The sequence below is a fragment of the Chinchilla lanigera genome, unplaced genomic scaffold, assembly GCF_000276665.1.
Source record: "Chinchilla lanigera isolate Chin_1 unplaced genomic scaffold, ChiLan1.0 scaffold00017, whole genome shotgun sequence".
NCBI classification, from domain to species: domain Eukaryota; kingdom Metazoa; phylum Chordata; class Mammalia; order Rodentia; family Chinchillidae; genus Chinchilla; species Chinchilla lanigera.
Window position 1 is genome coordinate 23,156,815 of NW_004955418.1, and position 16,114 is coordinate 23,172,928.

General features: G+C 36.2%; 1 protein-coding gene across 1 annotated transcript in view; it reads left to right on the forward strand.

Annotated features, from left to right (window-relative positions):
• The window catches only part of Tmem161b (transmembrane protein 161B), a 68,236-nt gene that overhangs the window by 39,653 nt on the left and 12,469 nt on the right, over positions 1-16,114 (forward strand). Inside the window, exon 6 of the mRNA XM_005382296.2 lies at positions 15,184-15,335. Within this exon, the coding sequence (XP_005382353.1) occupies positions 15,184-15,335 (152 nt within the window). The remainder of the gene's footprint in view (positions 1-15,183; positions 15,336-16,114) is intronic.

A 16,114-nucleotide genomic window follows, 5' to 3' on the forward strand; every position in this document is an offset into this window, starting at 1 on the left:
TTGAAGGTCTGTTTGCATCCTTTTTCTGGGAATTTGCAAGTCTGGAAACTCATGTTCTTGAATTCTAGAAAATTTTCTTGAATGATTTTATTGGTCATTTTTTTTCTTTAGGAATACTTATAGTTCAGATATTGGGTCTTCTAGGATGGTATTCTAAAGGTGTTATCTTTTTTTCTCATATGTAGGTTTATGATATTTTTTTATTTTTCTGGGAGGTTTTCTTAATATTCTCAAGAGTATTATTATTTTGTTTTGAATTTCACCTATAATTTTAATTTTTAAGAGCCTTTTTTTATTTTCCCACTTCTTAATGAAACCCTGTTTAATGATTATATTACCTTCTCATTAATACTTTAGATTAATGATAAATTTCATAGAAGTTTTCTGCCACACATCTTTCTGTTCTAAGTTGCTTCTGTTTGTTTAGTCTGGTTATTCTCTTTCATGTTAATGGCTTTTCTGAGAGCTTTAATGAGTAGGCTTGCCTGTCTATATACAAAGTATAATTGAAAAATAGTGGGGATTGAACTCAGGGAGCTCTTAGCTACCTCCACAGCCCTTTTGAAATTTTATTTTAAAACAAAGTCTCACTAAATTGCCCAGTCTGTCCTTGAACTTGTAATCTTCCTGCCATGGCCTCCCAAGTAGCTGAGATTGTAGCTATGTGCCACTATGGCCAGCTTGTTGAATTTTTCATATGAACTTTAAAAAAAAAAAATTAGGATTATTTAATGTTGCATTTTCATAGTATTGGTGTCACAGGTATGAAATAGCTTTTCATTTCTAAGGATGGATGGATGGATGGATGGATTTTTGAGAAGGGGTCTTAATTACATTCTCCCAACTGGGCTTGAACTTATTTTTCTCTATGTCTTAGAATCTTGGGTAGCTTGGATTACAGGGATGTGGCTCCATGCCCAGCAGTTATTAATATCTTTTAAATTCTAATTTACATCTTACATAATTTATTTTCTTAGCGTCTTTCTGCTTTAATCATAATCAGAGATTGCTCTCAAAGGTCTTGTTATCCTTGCATATCTGTTGATGCTCGAGAAAGCACTAAAAAGTTGGAAGTGTGATGTACCTGTCTAGCGTTTGTCAGTTGCTGAGCCTTTCTGTGGCTGATTGAGTGGGGACCTGGCAGTATCCTGGCGGCTTGGGGGATCTTGGCAGTGTCTGTAGGTTGTTGGGCTGTCATTTTCTGCAGAGAGGAGTTGTCTGTTCTCTTTACTGTAGAGTATAACAGGTAATGTTATGGGAACTGATCCAGGCAAGAAGCTCAGAATCTCAACATTCACTGTTCAGGTACTTGTGTTTTCAGCTCTTTATTAATTTTTGCATAGTACTCACAAGTCAGCCTTACATGGTTTACTAACTTAATTAAGAAACTAATCCTTAACATTCTGCCAGAGTTGCTATAGGGCCACCAGGCGGTCTGTGTGATTATGCAAAGGAGAAGATCCGGGAAGTCTTAATAACCACTGACAGAGACTTTGAACCAGTTCTCCTGTTTGCATCCAGTCTAGGTGCTCTGCACTCAGAGGTACCTGGTTTCTCCGGTTGCTGACTCAGGGCTTCTGATGAATGAATTCTTTCTTAAAGTGTTCCTTTCCTTGTAGATCGAACATGGCAAAGAAAGCTGAAACCTGAATTAGTTTGTCTGTCCACTTTCTATCTTCTAAAATCTTACTGCTAACTTTTTACCTCATTTATCTCTTATTGTTGAAATGTTTTACTTCTGTTTGTGTTTGATTTAATCAGATTTTGGGAGTGAGTGAGCCAGCACACTATCTTTGCTAAGTAGGTACTGTTTTAGGTGTGTGTTATGAATTGACATTTCAGTATCACTTGTCTCACTCTCTGTTGACTTTGGGATTGACTTGGGTATCATTGAAAGCAGCAGGACCAAAACTGAGGCTTGAGAGGAACATTTTCACAAAGTATGTGATGTCGTGGGTGGAGGAACTGACGATGTGTGCCAGTTGGGGGCTAGCCTCAGATATCCATTGTTAAACTAATTCCAAGAACAGATTAAGTTCAAGCATTTCAAGTATTACTGTTCAGTTCTATAGTATTAAGTATGTTGTACTACTACTCAGTCAGAATAAAGATCCGTCCCCCATAGCAAATCATGTAAAACCCATGAAAAATGTTTTAACCTGGTAATTAGCATTAGCTAACTGTATGTTAAAATTTTTATAATTTAGTGAGTTCTCATGTTCTTCAAAATAGTTTATTAAGCAATGTTTTCTTTTTTGTTATGGTTTATACATATATAGGAATGTATATTCTTCTTACGCAGTTTTATTTGAATGGGATACAGCCCTTGATACCTGCCTACCAGAAATTTTAGAAACACACTTGTACATAGCTGTTCATATTGTTTCTGTGAATAAATTTCACATTTTTCACTCAGTAACACCTGATAACATGGAGCAAAGGTCTCACAGACAGCAGCCTGTAGACTGGCTCTACGTTTAAACAGTGTGTTCAGGGAAGGTGACAACCAGTGGTATCCCCATGAGAATCTCTCCCTCTTAGAAAAGACACAAAGTACTGAGGAGTTTAGAATCCAAGCTGTTTTTTGCCAACCTTGACTCTCCGCAAAAGAGGTAGAAGAGAAGGAAGAAATAGACGTGTGTATGCTTGACTGTATGGTTTTTTCAGTCCTGTAGCAGCTGAGAAAATAACCTGCTTCCTCTAACTTGCAGAACACCAGAATTCAATGCTAGATAACCAGATTAACACCAAAGAGAGGATTGTTTAAGTCTTTTATCTTAGTATAACATCTGGTTTTCTTTGCCTTCTCTGAAGTGAATCTCGCAGAAATGACTTCTGTGTGGCTTCTCTTCATTTTCTTACTATGTGTGCTGACTTGTTAGTCAAACACGTGTCTCCATTGATCACATAGGACAGTGGCTCTACTGAATTCCAGACACACATACCTCAAGTGATTCAGACATTCTCTGTAGTTGTTACTGATGAAATATCCTTTGTCAAAGTGGTACCAACTTAGGTACATAGAACATCATCAGTTCACTTGAAAGTTAGGAATAAAATTGCCGTTTTCATAATCATTTTATTTTCTTCCCACTAGTTATATTTGACATACTAAGTAGGACAGCAGTTATAAGTTCTGTAGAATCTTAAAATTTCGAGAAGTATGAGAATTACTTTTTAAAATGTGTAATACTAATCATGCACTTCAGAATCTAGAGCTGAACCATCCCTTGTCATTGGCTTGCTTTCTGCTTCAGCTGAGTGACACCTTCATCTCATCTGTCACCTCTTCCACTCTCACTGCAGACCTCAAACTAGTTCCCAGCCCTTTCTCTTTCCCATCTGTCGTCCTAACACCTCTTTTGACCAAGGCTGTGTGTCCCGCTGCTGCTTGTGCTGAGTTGCGTAGGGAAGGAAGAGGGTGCAGGAAGCCTTGTGATGAGGATGGAGTGAGTTTAGTAGTCGTCTTTCCTGGATGGCGGCCCAGGGAGCTCTCACAGGGACTGGAGAAATGGCTACTGATGGTATGAGTCTGAAGCATGTTTTCCCTTTCAGATAAATAAAAGGTAAAAAGCCAGAGATCTTTTGGTAGTATAAAAATTAAAATACAATGAATACATCCAAAATTTTTTTCTTAGAAATAAGCTGTAGCATAGAGAGTAATATTGAGTTAATTACCTGAATCTGAGTAGGAAGCTGTTCAGAAAAGAAGAATAAACGTATTGTATTTGGTTAAAGAACTGGATCATGTGTCACATACCCAGTGCTTATATTTTACAGTGTGATGGTTTAAGATACGGAACCTGTTGTACATGTTTTTGTGGCTTTGTTTCACATTTTTAATTTGCCTTGGTTGTACGCATGGGAATTTTATGTAAAACTAATAACTGAACGATTAAAATACGTCCTAGAGTTTCGTGGTTTAACATACAACTCTTGATGTGAATTTGTAAGTTAAACATGTATAGATCAAATGCTGCCTTGTTTGCTGTGGGAAAGAAGACAACTTTCACAAACCAGTACAATTTATTCACCATTTCTGAATTCCTTAAAACCTTCTAAATTATGTTATTCTTACTTTATTAAAATGTTTTGCTTTAAGTTAATGTGATAAGTGAAACTTGAAACCATAAAGTGAGCTATGTAAGATACTAAGTCCAGTGAGAAAGGAGCAAAGATTCAGAGTTCCTGAATCAGAGCCAAGGTACTTACTGTACCGTGAAAACTTGAATATACCACGTTATGTCAAAGCTTTTATCTTTCATAAACTTTTAGAGACCTTTTGTAACATTAATGCTTCTATATTTCTTAGATATCAGGTCAGAAACCTAGAGTTAAGCAGGGAAGTTAAGTAATAGAACCTTCTTTATGTTTGTTTGTAGGTGAATCTGACTTTTTTTTCCTCTTCAAGCTGTGATTTGTTATAATTTCCTAAAACTAAAAATCTAATCTTTTTATTAGTCTTATTTTAATCTGGAAGCTTAAAAGTGTTTCATTTTGTTTCATTTTAAACAAAACTTGTGTTTATGCCTTAAGGTATCTTTGGCTGTACCTTCCTTGCACAATCTGGTTAGGTTGAACCTGGCTATAAGACATTTTGTGGAATGGAATTTTAAACAGGCACGATAACTTTTTCTTTATAATTAGTAATTGAACCTCACTAATAAAATATGAAAAAAATATGGTTTTGTAAAAAGTATCTGGGTTTTATTTATGTTTTAACATTGATGTAGGATCAGATCATTTTAAAATAACTTTATTTGATAAATCTTAAGGATTAATTGTACTTACTATTAGGTTTCATTAGAGAGTAATAGGTTTGTGGGGAGTGGAATGGAAAGTATGGTACATTTTAGGTATTTTTGGTTGCCTTTTTCTCTTCTTTTCCTTCCTTCCTCCCCTCCTCCCTCTCCCTAGTAAAGATAGTAAAGATTGTTATTTCACATTGCTGTGGAGTAACGATTGGCCTGAAATTCACCATGTAGCCCAGCCTGTCCTTGAACTCAGAGCCTCCTGCCTGTCCCTCCAGAGTGCCGGAATTGCAGACATTCACTACTAACCTTTTTAATAGGAAAATAATTAGATTTTTTTAAGTGATCACAAAAGTGAAACTGTCATCCCCTTATCCCAAAATTTAAACACATTAATGTTACATGAACATTGCATATTTGCGTGGAAATGTAGTCTCATTTAAAAGGATAATCATGAATTTGTGAAAAATGTTAAAGAATTCTTCATGTGTATCCTTATCCATCAAATATCAGTATTTTCAATAAAATATTTTGTCTTGGAATACAATCTGTTTCCTCAAGAAAAAAAATCTTTGAATGATTTCAGGATGTTACGGTATGGAAGGCTTGTTTTCTTAATATGAAAATTGGGCCTTTAAAACAATATGAGTGCAATTAAGTTGAATCACTATGCTACCTTGATGTTACTTAATTGTTATTCTAGATCTGACAGAATATTGCCACTTCAGAACTAAAACTTTAGTCTGTTCACCATTTGAAAGTTTTTATCTTCCTCTCTAAGATAAGCATATTTAAAGTACTTCCTCCAGAGTAAATCTTCCCATGTGTCCTTTTCTTCGGTTAGGATTTTTGTTTTGACATCTATACACTATGGATGGAGTATTTCTACTTGCAAAAAAAAAAAAATGTGAATATTACAGTAGAACTTTAAAATGTCAGTCTTGTGGCAGAAGGAAAAATTATTCCACCCCTTACGCTCTTTTTGTTTCAAGAGTTAAGATTTTGTAACATAAAGTAGAATAAATTAGCAGGTAAAAGGGAAGATCTTTGAGCTAGAAATTAGGGGTAAAAAGGAGAAAACCAGTTTATTGAAAGAAAACAACAATTTACATGTGTTGTTTTCCATATACTATGCTGAATATTTACTAATACAGTTGTCTTGTGGTGTCTGGTTCGAGGAACCCCCGTGGATACTAAAATCTGTAAAGCACAATTCCTTATATAAAATGACAAGTTACTTCCATGTAACCAGCACACAACCTGCATGTGTATGCTTTAAATCATCTCTAGGCTTTGTAAAATACCTATTGCAGTGTAAATGTTATGTAAATACTTGTTATATTTTATTGTTTAGGAAATAATGACATGGAAAAATCTGTTACATGTTCATCCGGTCAGTGTTTGTAAAAAATATTTCCATCTATGATTACCCATTATCCATTTATAGTAAATGCCGTGTTTTCAGCTAATGTTTTTTGATTGTCCATGTCTATAAGTATAAAAGCTTGATTTGGGCATTATAATGTTATTGGATTATATTTATGTGCAAAAGGGCATCTAATTTACTTTAAAATTGTGGACAGTATATGAAGAAAGAACTGTTTTCAAAGAAATAGCCCTTCTAGAAATTGTATTTTGAAAGATGATTATTTCAGGTATAATTTATGATTTATTTTTCTGTGTGAATAGCTTATTGTTAATAAGTATGTTAGAGGGGTTAGAGTATAAAAATATTTTTCTAATTTCAAAACAATTCATTAAATAGGTTTTAAAGAAATTTGCTAAATAGCTCAACAAAAGACTTTGTTACTGCCTTAGCTAGAATGGATTCTGTATTAAATGATCTTAAAGTTACATACTTGTCCCTGAGAAACTTTAAATGAAGCACCCTGTTGCTGTTATTTCTTAAAAGAAAAGCCAAGTTTATATTCTAAGTCTAATGCTAGTAGAAGTCTCTTTTTAGGGAGATTTTGTTTACTCTATGACCATACAGTACTTTTTACTATAAAAAGTAGTTTACATTACTCTCAAAGTTTGGTAGAACAAGCAGTTGAGTTTTACATTGAAATATAGTGACGATTCTACAAAAATAGTCTTTTGGAGGGAGAGTGTCACCCTTAAAAAAGCAGCCCATGGCTGGTATGGTGGTACACACCAGTAGTCCCAGCACTTGAGAGGCTGAGGCAGGAGATTTGTTCTGAGTTCAGTTCAAGGCCAGCCTGGGCGACAAAGTGAGTTCAAGACCAGCCTGAACCACATAGTGAAACCCTGTCTCAAAAAGACCAAAACAAACAAACCCAAGTAAACCTGTTAACTAGAATCTTGAAATAATTTCAATACATGAGAGTTTAAAAATATATAGTTTATACTCTGAATTTATATGTATCTTCCATCCTGTTAAATTCCTGGAGGTAGGGTAGTTTTTTATCACCTTTTATCACTTTTTATCCCTGTGGTGGTAAATTGTAGATAAAAACTATTAAAATCTAGATTTAATTTTTTAATGTATGAGGTCTTTGGTCAAGGAGTATTGAAAGTAGTATATGAAACATCTTTCCAATTCCCTGGTTACTCCTGCTTCCACTTATAGCTTCCGCATTTGTTCATTCATTCATTTAGATTTTTTAAGGAGACATTGTCTCAGTATGTAGTTCAGATGGACTTCAAACTTACTGTGTACCCCACGCTGGCTTCAAACTCATGTCAGTGGCAGTCCTCCTGCCTCAGCCTCCTAGGATTATAGATGTGTACCACCATGCTTACTAAGCCTCCTTTTTTATTACTACAAATATCCCTGCTATATTTCTAAATATAGCAGTAACTCTTAATTTCGTTAATTATAACAGGTGGGAATGTTCCTTTCTTCAACTATAGATCCCTCTGCTTTATCTTTTATATTCTTACAGTTACTTTGTACAGTTCTTGGTGAAATCTATAATCATTGGTTTTTATGCTTCAATAAGTAGTGTTCTGTGTGTTACAAGGCACATGGCTCCTTCATACTTTTTCATGAGTTACTCCTTGTTTTACTTATTTTTTTGTGTGTGTGCTTAGTAATTCCATTGGCTTTTCAGCTCAGGTTTCCACAGTCACACATAACATGTATTGGCTGCTCTTTCTTTCCCATAGAGACACCATTTCTCAAACCTCTGTTCTCTGGTCTTTATCTGGCCTGGGCGCCTTTCAGACGAACTGCATAACCTTTATCCTGGGACCTGTTTCTCTTGTCATCCTGGGAATTCCCTTTGCCTTTCTCCCCCAGATTTCATTTTTTCTCCCTTCTTGGTTTGTTCAGGTATTCGGTGATGCCTTCTTCCAAAGCATGCATGATGCAAGGAAACTAGATTTTGACTACTGTTTTGGGAGTGTCCTTGATTCCATACTCACTAAATTGTTGGTATTTTCTTGGTTGTAGAATTCTAGGTTGTCAGTATTTTCTTATAGTTTGGAGCACACTGCTCCATGTTTGCACCTTTAAAAGCTACTAGAAGAATTAACAGTGTCACTGTGATGTACGTATGAGTTGTTCTGCTCCGTTTTCCTTCTCAGGAAACTGACGTAATCTTCGGATTTGTCTGCCTTGTTGAGGTTCATGGTTGTGTCCTTTGTTGGAATCTTTCTTCACTTCCTGTGCTGGGCCTTTGGGAGGCTGCTCATTTGGAAAGCGCACTTTCAGGAAGTTTGTTTTATTCTGTCCATAAGGACTGTTTTTCTCCTTTTCCTTTCTGCCCCATTCTCTTTTTCTCTCCTGCCTCTGGCAGCCATGTACCACACTTCCTGGACTGTTCCTCTTTTTTATTCTGTTTGATGGAACTTTTCATCAACTTCCTCTTCCATACTTCGTTTTTAATTTTGCCCATCCAATTTTGTTTTGGCTGAGCATATTTTTGATACCTTAGCCCTTCTTTTTTCCTAACATACTGCTCTTGTTTCAAAGGTATATTTATCTTTGATGAGCTTGTTGAAAAGCTCTTGCAGCTACCACTGTATAAAAACATGCACATGTCTATTTCTATATAGTTGTATGTATTTATAACTTTTTATTCTGTCTACATCTCTTTTTTCCTCCAAGTTACTTTTTTTCTGTAGATAATTCTCTATCTTTTAGATAAGATGCTGTTCTGTACAGGCAAACTATGGCCTGCACTATGTAGGTCACAACCTGTTTTTGTATAACTTGAGCTAAGAGTGGCTTTTAACGTTTTTGAAGGGCTGGTTAAAAAAAAACAGGCAGAAGAATACACCACAAAGATTATATATATGGCCCACAAAGCTTAAAATGTTTGCTGTCTGGTTCTTTATAGAAAGTTTTCTGATCCTGCTTTAATGTCTGAGAATTTCTGTCATATTTAAGAGTCAGATCTTAAAAGCTCATTGGAAGCTCTGTAGCTGGTTTCCCTGAAGGATAACTTGGTATTGCTGAAGCTCTTTTTATTTTAGATAACCTCAAATGTCACTGCTGTTGGTCTTTTCTTAGGACCTTTTTGGTTTATGTCAGCCCTTAATCTCCTGCCCACAATGTACAAACCTGCCGCGCATGTCTCCAAAAGGCGTGCATAGCCCCTCACTTACGATTTTTGGCTGTAAGATGGTACTAAAGTGATGCTATTCATTAGAAATCATACTTCACATTTTGAATTTTGATCTTCTCTCGGGGTAGTGCTAGGCGGTGCAGTACCCTTCGGAGATACTGGACAGCAGCAGAGAGCTGCAGCTCCCCATGAGTCAGGGGCTCTGTCTCCCGCTGTCTTGCCAGCAGGCCTCCCAGGGCCCTCCGGAGCCCACCCTTGGCCCAGCCTTTGGGAGCAGCTCTGGTCGTAGCGCAGACGTCCTGACCGTGCCGGCTGCAGTTCCCAGTGAACGCCGCAGTCCGTGTCTTACGAAGCGTTATGTGCTAAGCTCTGATGTTCAGTGTGATAAGTGTATTAAATGTATTTTAGATTTTCAGTGTTTTCAGCTCGTGATAGGTGTGTTGGGATATAACTGTGGTTGTAAGTCAAGCATCTGTGCTCCGTTGCTGTAGACTTTCACTGAGTCATTCTGATTTCAGTGCAGTGGGCCTGATCTAAACTCCGCTGTTCTCGGGTTCAGTTTCTTCAGAGGCAAAATTTTAGTCTGTTGGAATCAGAATAGCGTTGGTTACCTGGCTGCATGAGAAAGCAAAGAAGTAGAGAACTGGCAGTCTAATTGCTGCCTGGAGGGCAATCCCCACCTCTGTTTTCAGGTCACACCACAACCACTGCAGCTTGTAGAATCCTTTCTCTCTTAATTTTTTACAGAAAGGTTTAAAAATTTAAACACAAGTAGGAATCATATCGTTTTGTGATCCACTTGTCCTTGTGTGTATTCTCACATTATTTAGGTATCTAGAAAATGTCACTGTTGCTATAGATTTGAAAGAAACCTACTTTTCCAACTAGCCCTCTAAGTTGTTAGTTATGGTGGCTTCATTATACAAACGAAGCCATGGAAACACACAGGGGTTAATAAATTTTCATGTGGAAGATCACAGAGTAAGAGTAGAACCAGGATGAGGCAGGCAAATTCTTTACTTTGTCTCATACTCCAATTAAAGATAGTTTGGGATTATAGGACAAGGATACTGTAGTAAATTCCAACAATGAAGACAAAGGCTTCAGCTACTGAGTTAATAGTAATATTTTGAGGGATGTGCAGCTTTCCTTAAGTCTTTGATTAGTTCAAGGGGAGGGGAGCAGACAGTTGAGATGATGGATTACATCTGAGACAGTGTAGCTGTTATATTCAGGGGAGACTAAATACACTATTCTCACTTAAGTGAACATTTGAGTACCGTTGAATGAAACCTTGAACATGCGGGTGTGACCAGAGCATACGTAGTATACACTTCAGAGTATTGTGTGCACAGTTCACACTGAATTATGGGGAGACTTTCTTCTAACATAGGCTTTATCTGATATGCAGTATGAATTGAAGATAGCGGGATTGTAACATTTTAGACATTTGTGGTGTGGTATTAAAGGATTCGTGATAAGGGCAATACCATATTTCATGCCTGGGTCAGATTACATCTGATTATCTTTTTCTTTAGTATTGGCAGATTTTGCAGTTTATTTAATCATTCTGAGGTTTGGCAGTAGCTGTAATCTTTGAACATCTCATCGCAAAGTATGATAGCATTTTGGCCAAAAATGTTATTTTGCTTTTCAGTGTAAGTGAAGAATTTGGAAATTGTCTCTGGTGATTCTACTTTCCATTTTCAATAGAAATGAAACAGTTTTTCAAACATGGGCCTGGGATCCTCGTCAGTACAGAAGATCGTGCCTGTGTCTCAAAAGCAGTTTGTTTGTACTTTTAAAGTTGTTTTTACTCTATAGTTTAACATTATTTTTGCTTTCTTGCCTACTGCCATATGTAAGCCCTTCCTTGTAGTGTCAAGAAAGAGGTGTCTGATGCTAGTGGGCTTCGTTGTTTTTGGGAAAGATAAGTAGAGAACATGGCATTCAGACTGATGGGGAAGGGAGAGTGTGCTCATCTCTATTCTGGAATCTTCTCTCAGCCAGTGTTTTGTGCTTCATAGAGTCTCTCTTAAATGTCAGATGAAGTTTTTCTTAAGACTTACAAAATTGTTTGTAATTTAACTTGGTACTTAGATTCTCTTTTTTAAAAGACAATTTAGTAATCCTATTTATTTAAAATCATATTTTTTGTTTCTTATTGTTTCCTTTCATCTGTTGACTCATAATTTGACCTTCAACTATATTACTTATGTCAGAGGTTGGGGATTTAGCTCAGCGGCACAGCACCTGCCTGGCAAGCACAAGGTCATGAGTTCAATTCCTGGTACCGGAAAAAAACGAAAACCAAAAAAAAAAAAAAAAAAGTGTTTTATATTACTTTTGTCACTTAGTGATCACAAATATAGTGAGCGTGTGTTTTAAAAGTTGTAGAATTTAGAAACTAGTTGTACATTACACTCCTATAGGTATAATGCTTTGTTTTCTCCTCTGAGAAGTTAGAAAGCTTAAGCAGGGAAGTCTTAATTTTACAGGCTTTCATTATTTACTACTTAAATAAGTCATAGATAAATTCAAACTACAGCATCTTTATTACTTTGCTTAACTGTAAAGCTTTTCCAAGAACTTGGATCATTCAGGGTGGTTTAAGACAAATGCTTTCCAATCTTTGTTTCTTCCTAGCACACACAATTAGTTTCTGTCAGAGCATTTTTTCATTGTGAACTGTGTGTGTTTGACCAATACAGAGCTTCATGCATGCTAGGCAGCTAGTCTACCACTGCGCTGTACAAGCAGTAATATTTTTACCCAGGTTAGTGGGATAGTTTTGCATTGATAGTGGGGCAGATCCTACCTCTCTTTCACCTGTCTGGAGACTCTTGAAATCCTTTCAGGATCCTAGTCTCAGTAATTTCATTTTTTCTCTTGAAGTCTTTTTACTTCAGTTATGCACTAGCGGTACTGTGTGTGTCTTGGAGGTGAGAACATAAGTGTAAAAGCCTGAAATGACTACCAAAAAGTTGAAATGGATACCATAAATTTTTATTAGCTCATTTTAGTTACACAGAAGAGTGGGTTTCAGTTTGGCATCTTCGTACCTGCATGGGAACGTATTTTGATCATTCTCCATTCCCCTTCCTCCATCTCTTCCAATTCTGTAATCGTTTCTCTTCTACTTTCAAGTCCTGTGTCTGATTTTCATAATAGCTGTACTAATTTGCCTTCCCACCAATGGTATAAAATTGCCTCTGCCCCGTTTGTTAAAGAGGCTGTTTCCATTGGATGTTTTTGGTTTATTTGTCAAAAATCAGATGGCTATAGTTGCGTGGATTGATTTCTATTTCCTCTATTCTATTCCTCTGGTCTACTTGTTTAATTTTGTGTCAGTACCATGCGTTTTTTGTTATCATCGCTTTATAGTATATTTTGAAATCCCTGCTTTTTTTGTTCAGGATTGCTTTTGCAATTCTGGGTCTTTTATTCTCCTATCTGAATGTTAAGATTGTCTATTCTAGTCCTGTGTAGAATGTCATCAGGATTTTGGTGGGGATTCCATTGAATCTGTAGACTACTTTGGTAATACCCACTTTAGCAGTATAATTCTGCCAATCCAGGGCTCATGGGAGGTCTTTCCATCTTCTAGTGTCTTCAGTTTCTTCAGCGTTGTGTAGTTTTCATTTAGACCTTGGACCTGTTTGTTTAGGTTGACTCCTAAGTAGTATTTGGAAGCTATCATGAATGGAACTGTTTTCCTGATTTCTTTCTTAGCAAGCTAATTATTGTCTTTATAAAAAACCATTCATTTTTCTATTTTGATGCTGTGTCCTTCCACATTGCTGCATTTGTTTACCAGACTTAACAGTGTTCTGGTGGAGCTTTTAGGGTCTTGTAAGGATCATATAATTTCCAAATATGGATGATTTCTCCCCTCTTTTCTTTCCTCTTTATATCCCTTTTACTTCTTTCTCTTGCCTAATTCCTCTGACTAAAACTTCAAGTACAGTATTGGGCACAAGTGTTGAGAGTAGACACGCTCGTCTTAATTTCTGATAGAGGCAATGCTTTCAGTTTCCCTCATTTAGTATGATATTAGCTATGGATTTGTCATGTGTAGCCTTAATTATATTGAGGTGAGATCTTACTTATACCGAGTTTCTTCGAGGTTTTTATCGTGAAGGTATGCTGAATTTTATTAAAGGCTTTTGTGCATCTAGTAAGATGATCATGTGATTATTTGCCCTTCTATTTATGGAGTATTTTATTTTTATTGACTTGTGTATGTTGAACCACCCATGTATCCCTGGGATGAAACCACTCGGTCATGTTGTGTGATCTTTTTAATACATCGTATAAATTTCACAATGTTAGTTAAGCTTGAAAGCAACATTGTATGCCAGTAGTGTACTCCTAATGCTTATAAATGATTTAGTAGCTGCTAACCAAAATAGGAAGCCAAATCCATCATGAAGATTGACAATTATGATTAGGGAAGATTTATACAGTAGTGTTAGTGATTTTAGAATTTGGAAGGAATAGCACATGTAAACATCTCAAAATACTGTATCACAAGATAAGAACTTGAGTGTAAATATTAGCCTTTAAGCTCTTATTATGAAGAGATTATTGTTAGTTTTGCAGATTTAAGACTTGAAGATATATCCCTTGTGTAAAAGTAATTTAGCTTGCCTTTGCTGTAATGCTCACTACTTGTGATCCTGAGAATTTGAACTGTTTACTTCTGTCAGGGCAGTTCTGTTTAGAAAAGCTTTCATGTTACTCTGCTAAACTGCCACCTGTAACAGTGGTGGGTACTGTATACAGTTTAAAGAGGCAATGTAATGAATTCTTAAGTATGCACATTCTAGATTCAGATTACCTAGATTTAAGGCCCGGCAGCTTCTAATCTTGCAGTATAACACTGGGGTTTTTACTTAACCTTTCTACCAGGGGTTTTTATTTTAAATAGTCTGTGTGTTTTTGTCTTGTTGTGGGTCTGGAAAGGAGAGTGAATAGTGTGGCTAAGGTGAAGATTAATGAGTTAATCAGTAATACCTGGCACATGGCAAATACAAAATGACACTCGTTATTGTGTCTGATGCCTGATGTAACATCCGTGTAAAAGTTGGCTTTTCTAGATTGCTTGCCAGGTGCTATTGTTTGTTTGTGCTTTCAAAGAGAACAATTTGCTGTAATCAAGATCTGATTTGTAGCTCTGCATCATGGCTCTGATTTGATCCTGACTAAATGAATAAGTATGTGTTGGGGTTGTGATTCAAGATGATGGTCTGTCTGGTGTGTTTTTATAGATGTGCAAGTTGACACATTGACTGTTTTTGAATACTCAGTTGTAACCTGTTTTCTCTAGAGATTGTTTCTGTGTAAACCTAATGTAAAGTGATCATCCCAGATACTTAGTTTTTATAGAACAGATCATCAGTGGCTATGAGTAATTCTCAAATTTTAAGTCATTTTATGGTTACACATAGTTCCTGTGTGATTTGTGTTGTATGTTTAATTATAAATGTAAGCTGTTTGACCAATGTGCCCAATACAGACCGTTCCCTAAAATAGCCATAGCTTAGCTTTTCGTGTCACTGACAGCCCAGTATATGAAATTCCTGTTATAGTCTCGTAGTAAAATTTGAACCCAGTAAATGGAAAATACATTCCCTAATTACAATTTAATTGTGGTATAGTTTTCTTAGTTTAAAAATGCTGATAACTTCACTTAGACTTAGATTTTATGTGCTGTTTCTTGGAAAACTTCAGATTTTCACTAGTTTTTCACTTCTTTCCAAAAGCCATCTTATAGATAAGAAGGTAGTATCAAAATAAATATAGTAGTCAAGTTCTTTGGAGTTCACATCCTCTAATGACGGTTGTGTATGGCTCCCACAAAGTTATTTGTGGTTTTTCCTGAACTTTTCCTTCTGCAGCAAAGTTCTATTTTCATTAACTACACACTATTTTAAAGTAGAAGATGGCGGTGAAAGATCGGTTTGTGTCACTTTCGGATTTTTTTTCTTCGTCAAAGCAATGGCCGTTTTGATTGTAACAGAGAATTATCTGGAGTTTGGACTTGAAACAGGTAATGGTTTTGTACAACTTCAAAGATCAGTTTTGCTCTCTCTGACCTGCTTTACTTTAGTATTTAAGGACATTTTATGTCTTGTTTTTTTTTTTTCCATCTTTCTGAGATGGGGCTTCGCTATGCAGTTCAGGCTGGCCTTCAACTCACTTTGTAGTCGAGGCTGGCCTTGAACTCAGAGCGATCCTCCTACCCCAGCCTCCCAAGTGCTAGTATTACAGGTGTGAGCCACCATACCTGGCTAAATTTTATGTCTTATAAATGTTTAAAGTTAAGTTTGGGTTGCATGTTTTATAAATAATGTTTATTCTTTTTTTTTTTTTTTTTTTTTTGGTTTTTTTTTGGTACTGGGAATCAAACTCAGGACCTTGCACTTGCCAGGCAAGTGCTTGTGCCACTGAGCTATATCCCCAGCCCCTAATAATGTTTATTCTTAAATGAGAGCTTTCTTCATTTTTTTATTTTCTTTATTAACATTTTAAAAAAATACTGTCCCATTTTTTCCCTTGCAGTTAAATAAGTTTCTGTAATGAGAAAGTTTACTCACATAGTGAAAATTTTATTTAATACAAATGTTATGCACACTCATGGAATGTACAGATAGCAAACGTATTTTCAAAGACTGTTCCTGCTGAGAAGCAGATCTTACTGCATTATGTCAGACTAATTAACATGTGAGAGAGCTAAGCTAGTCCCATCAAAATTTAAAATGCTCTGTTTCCTAGCATTTTATTTCCAAGGGAAGATTCTCTACTTTGCCCCAATGATAAGAGTAATCT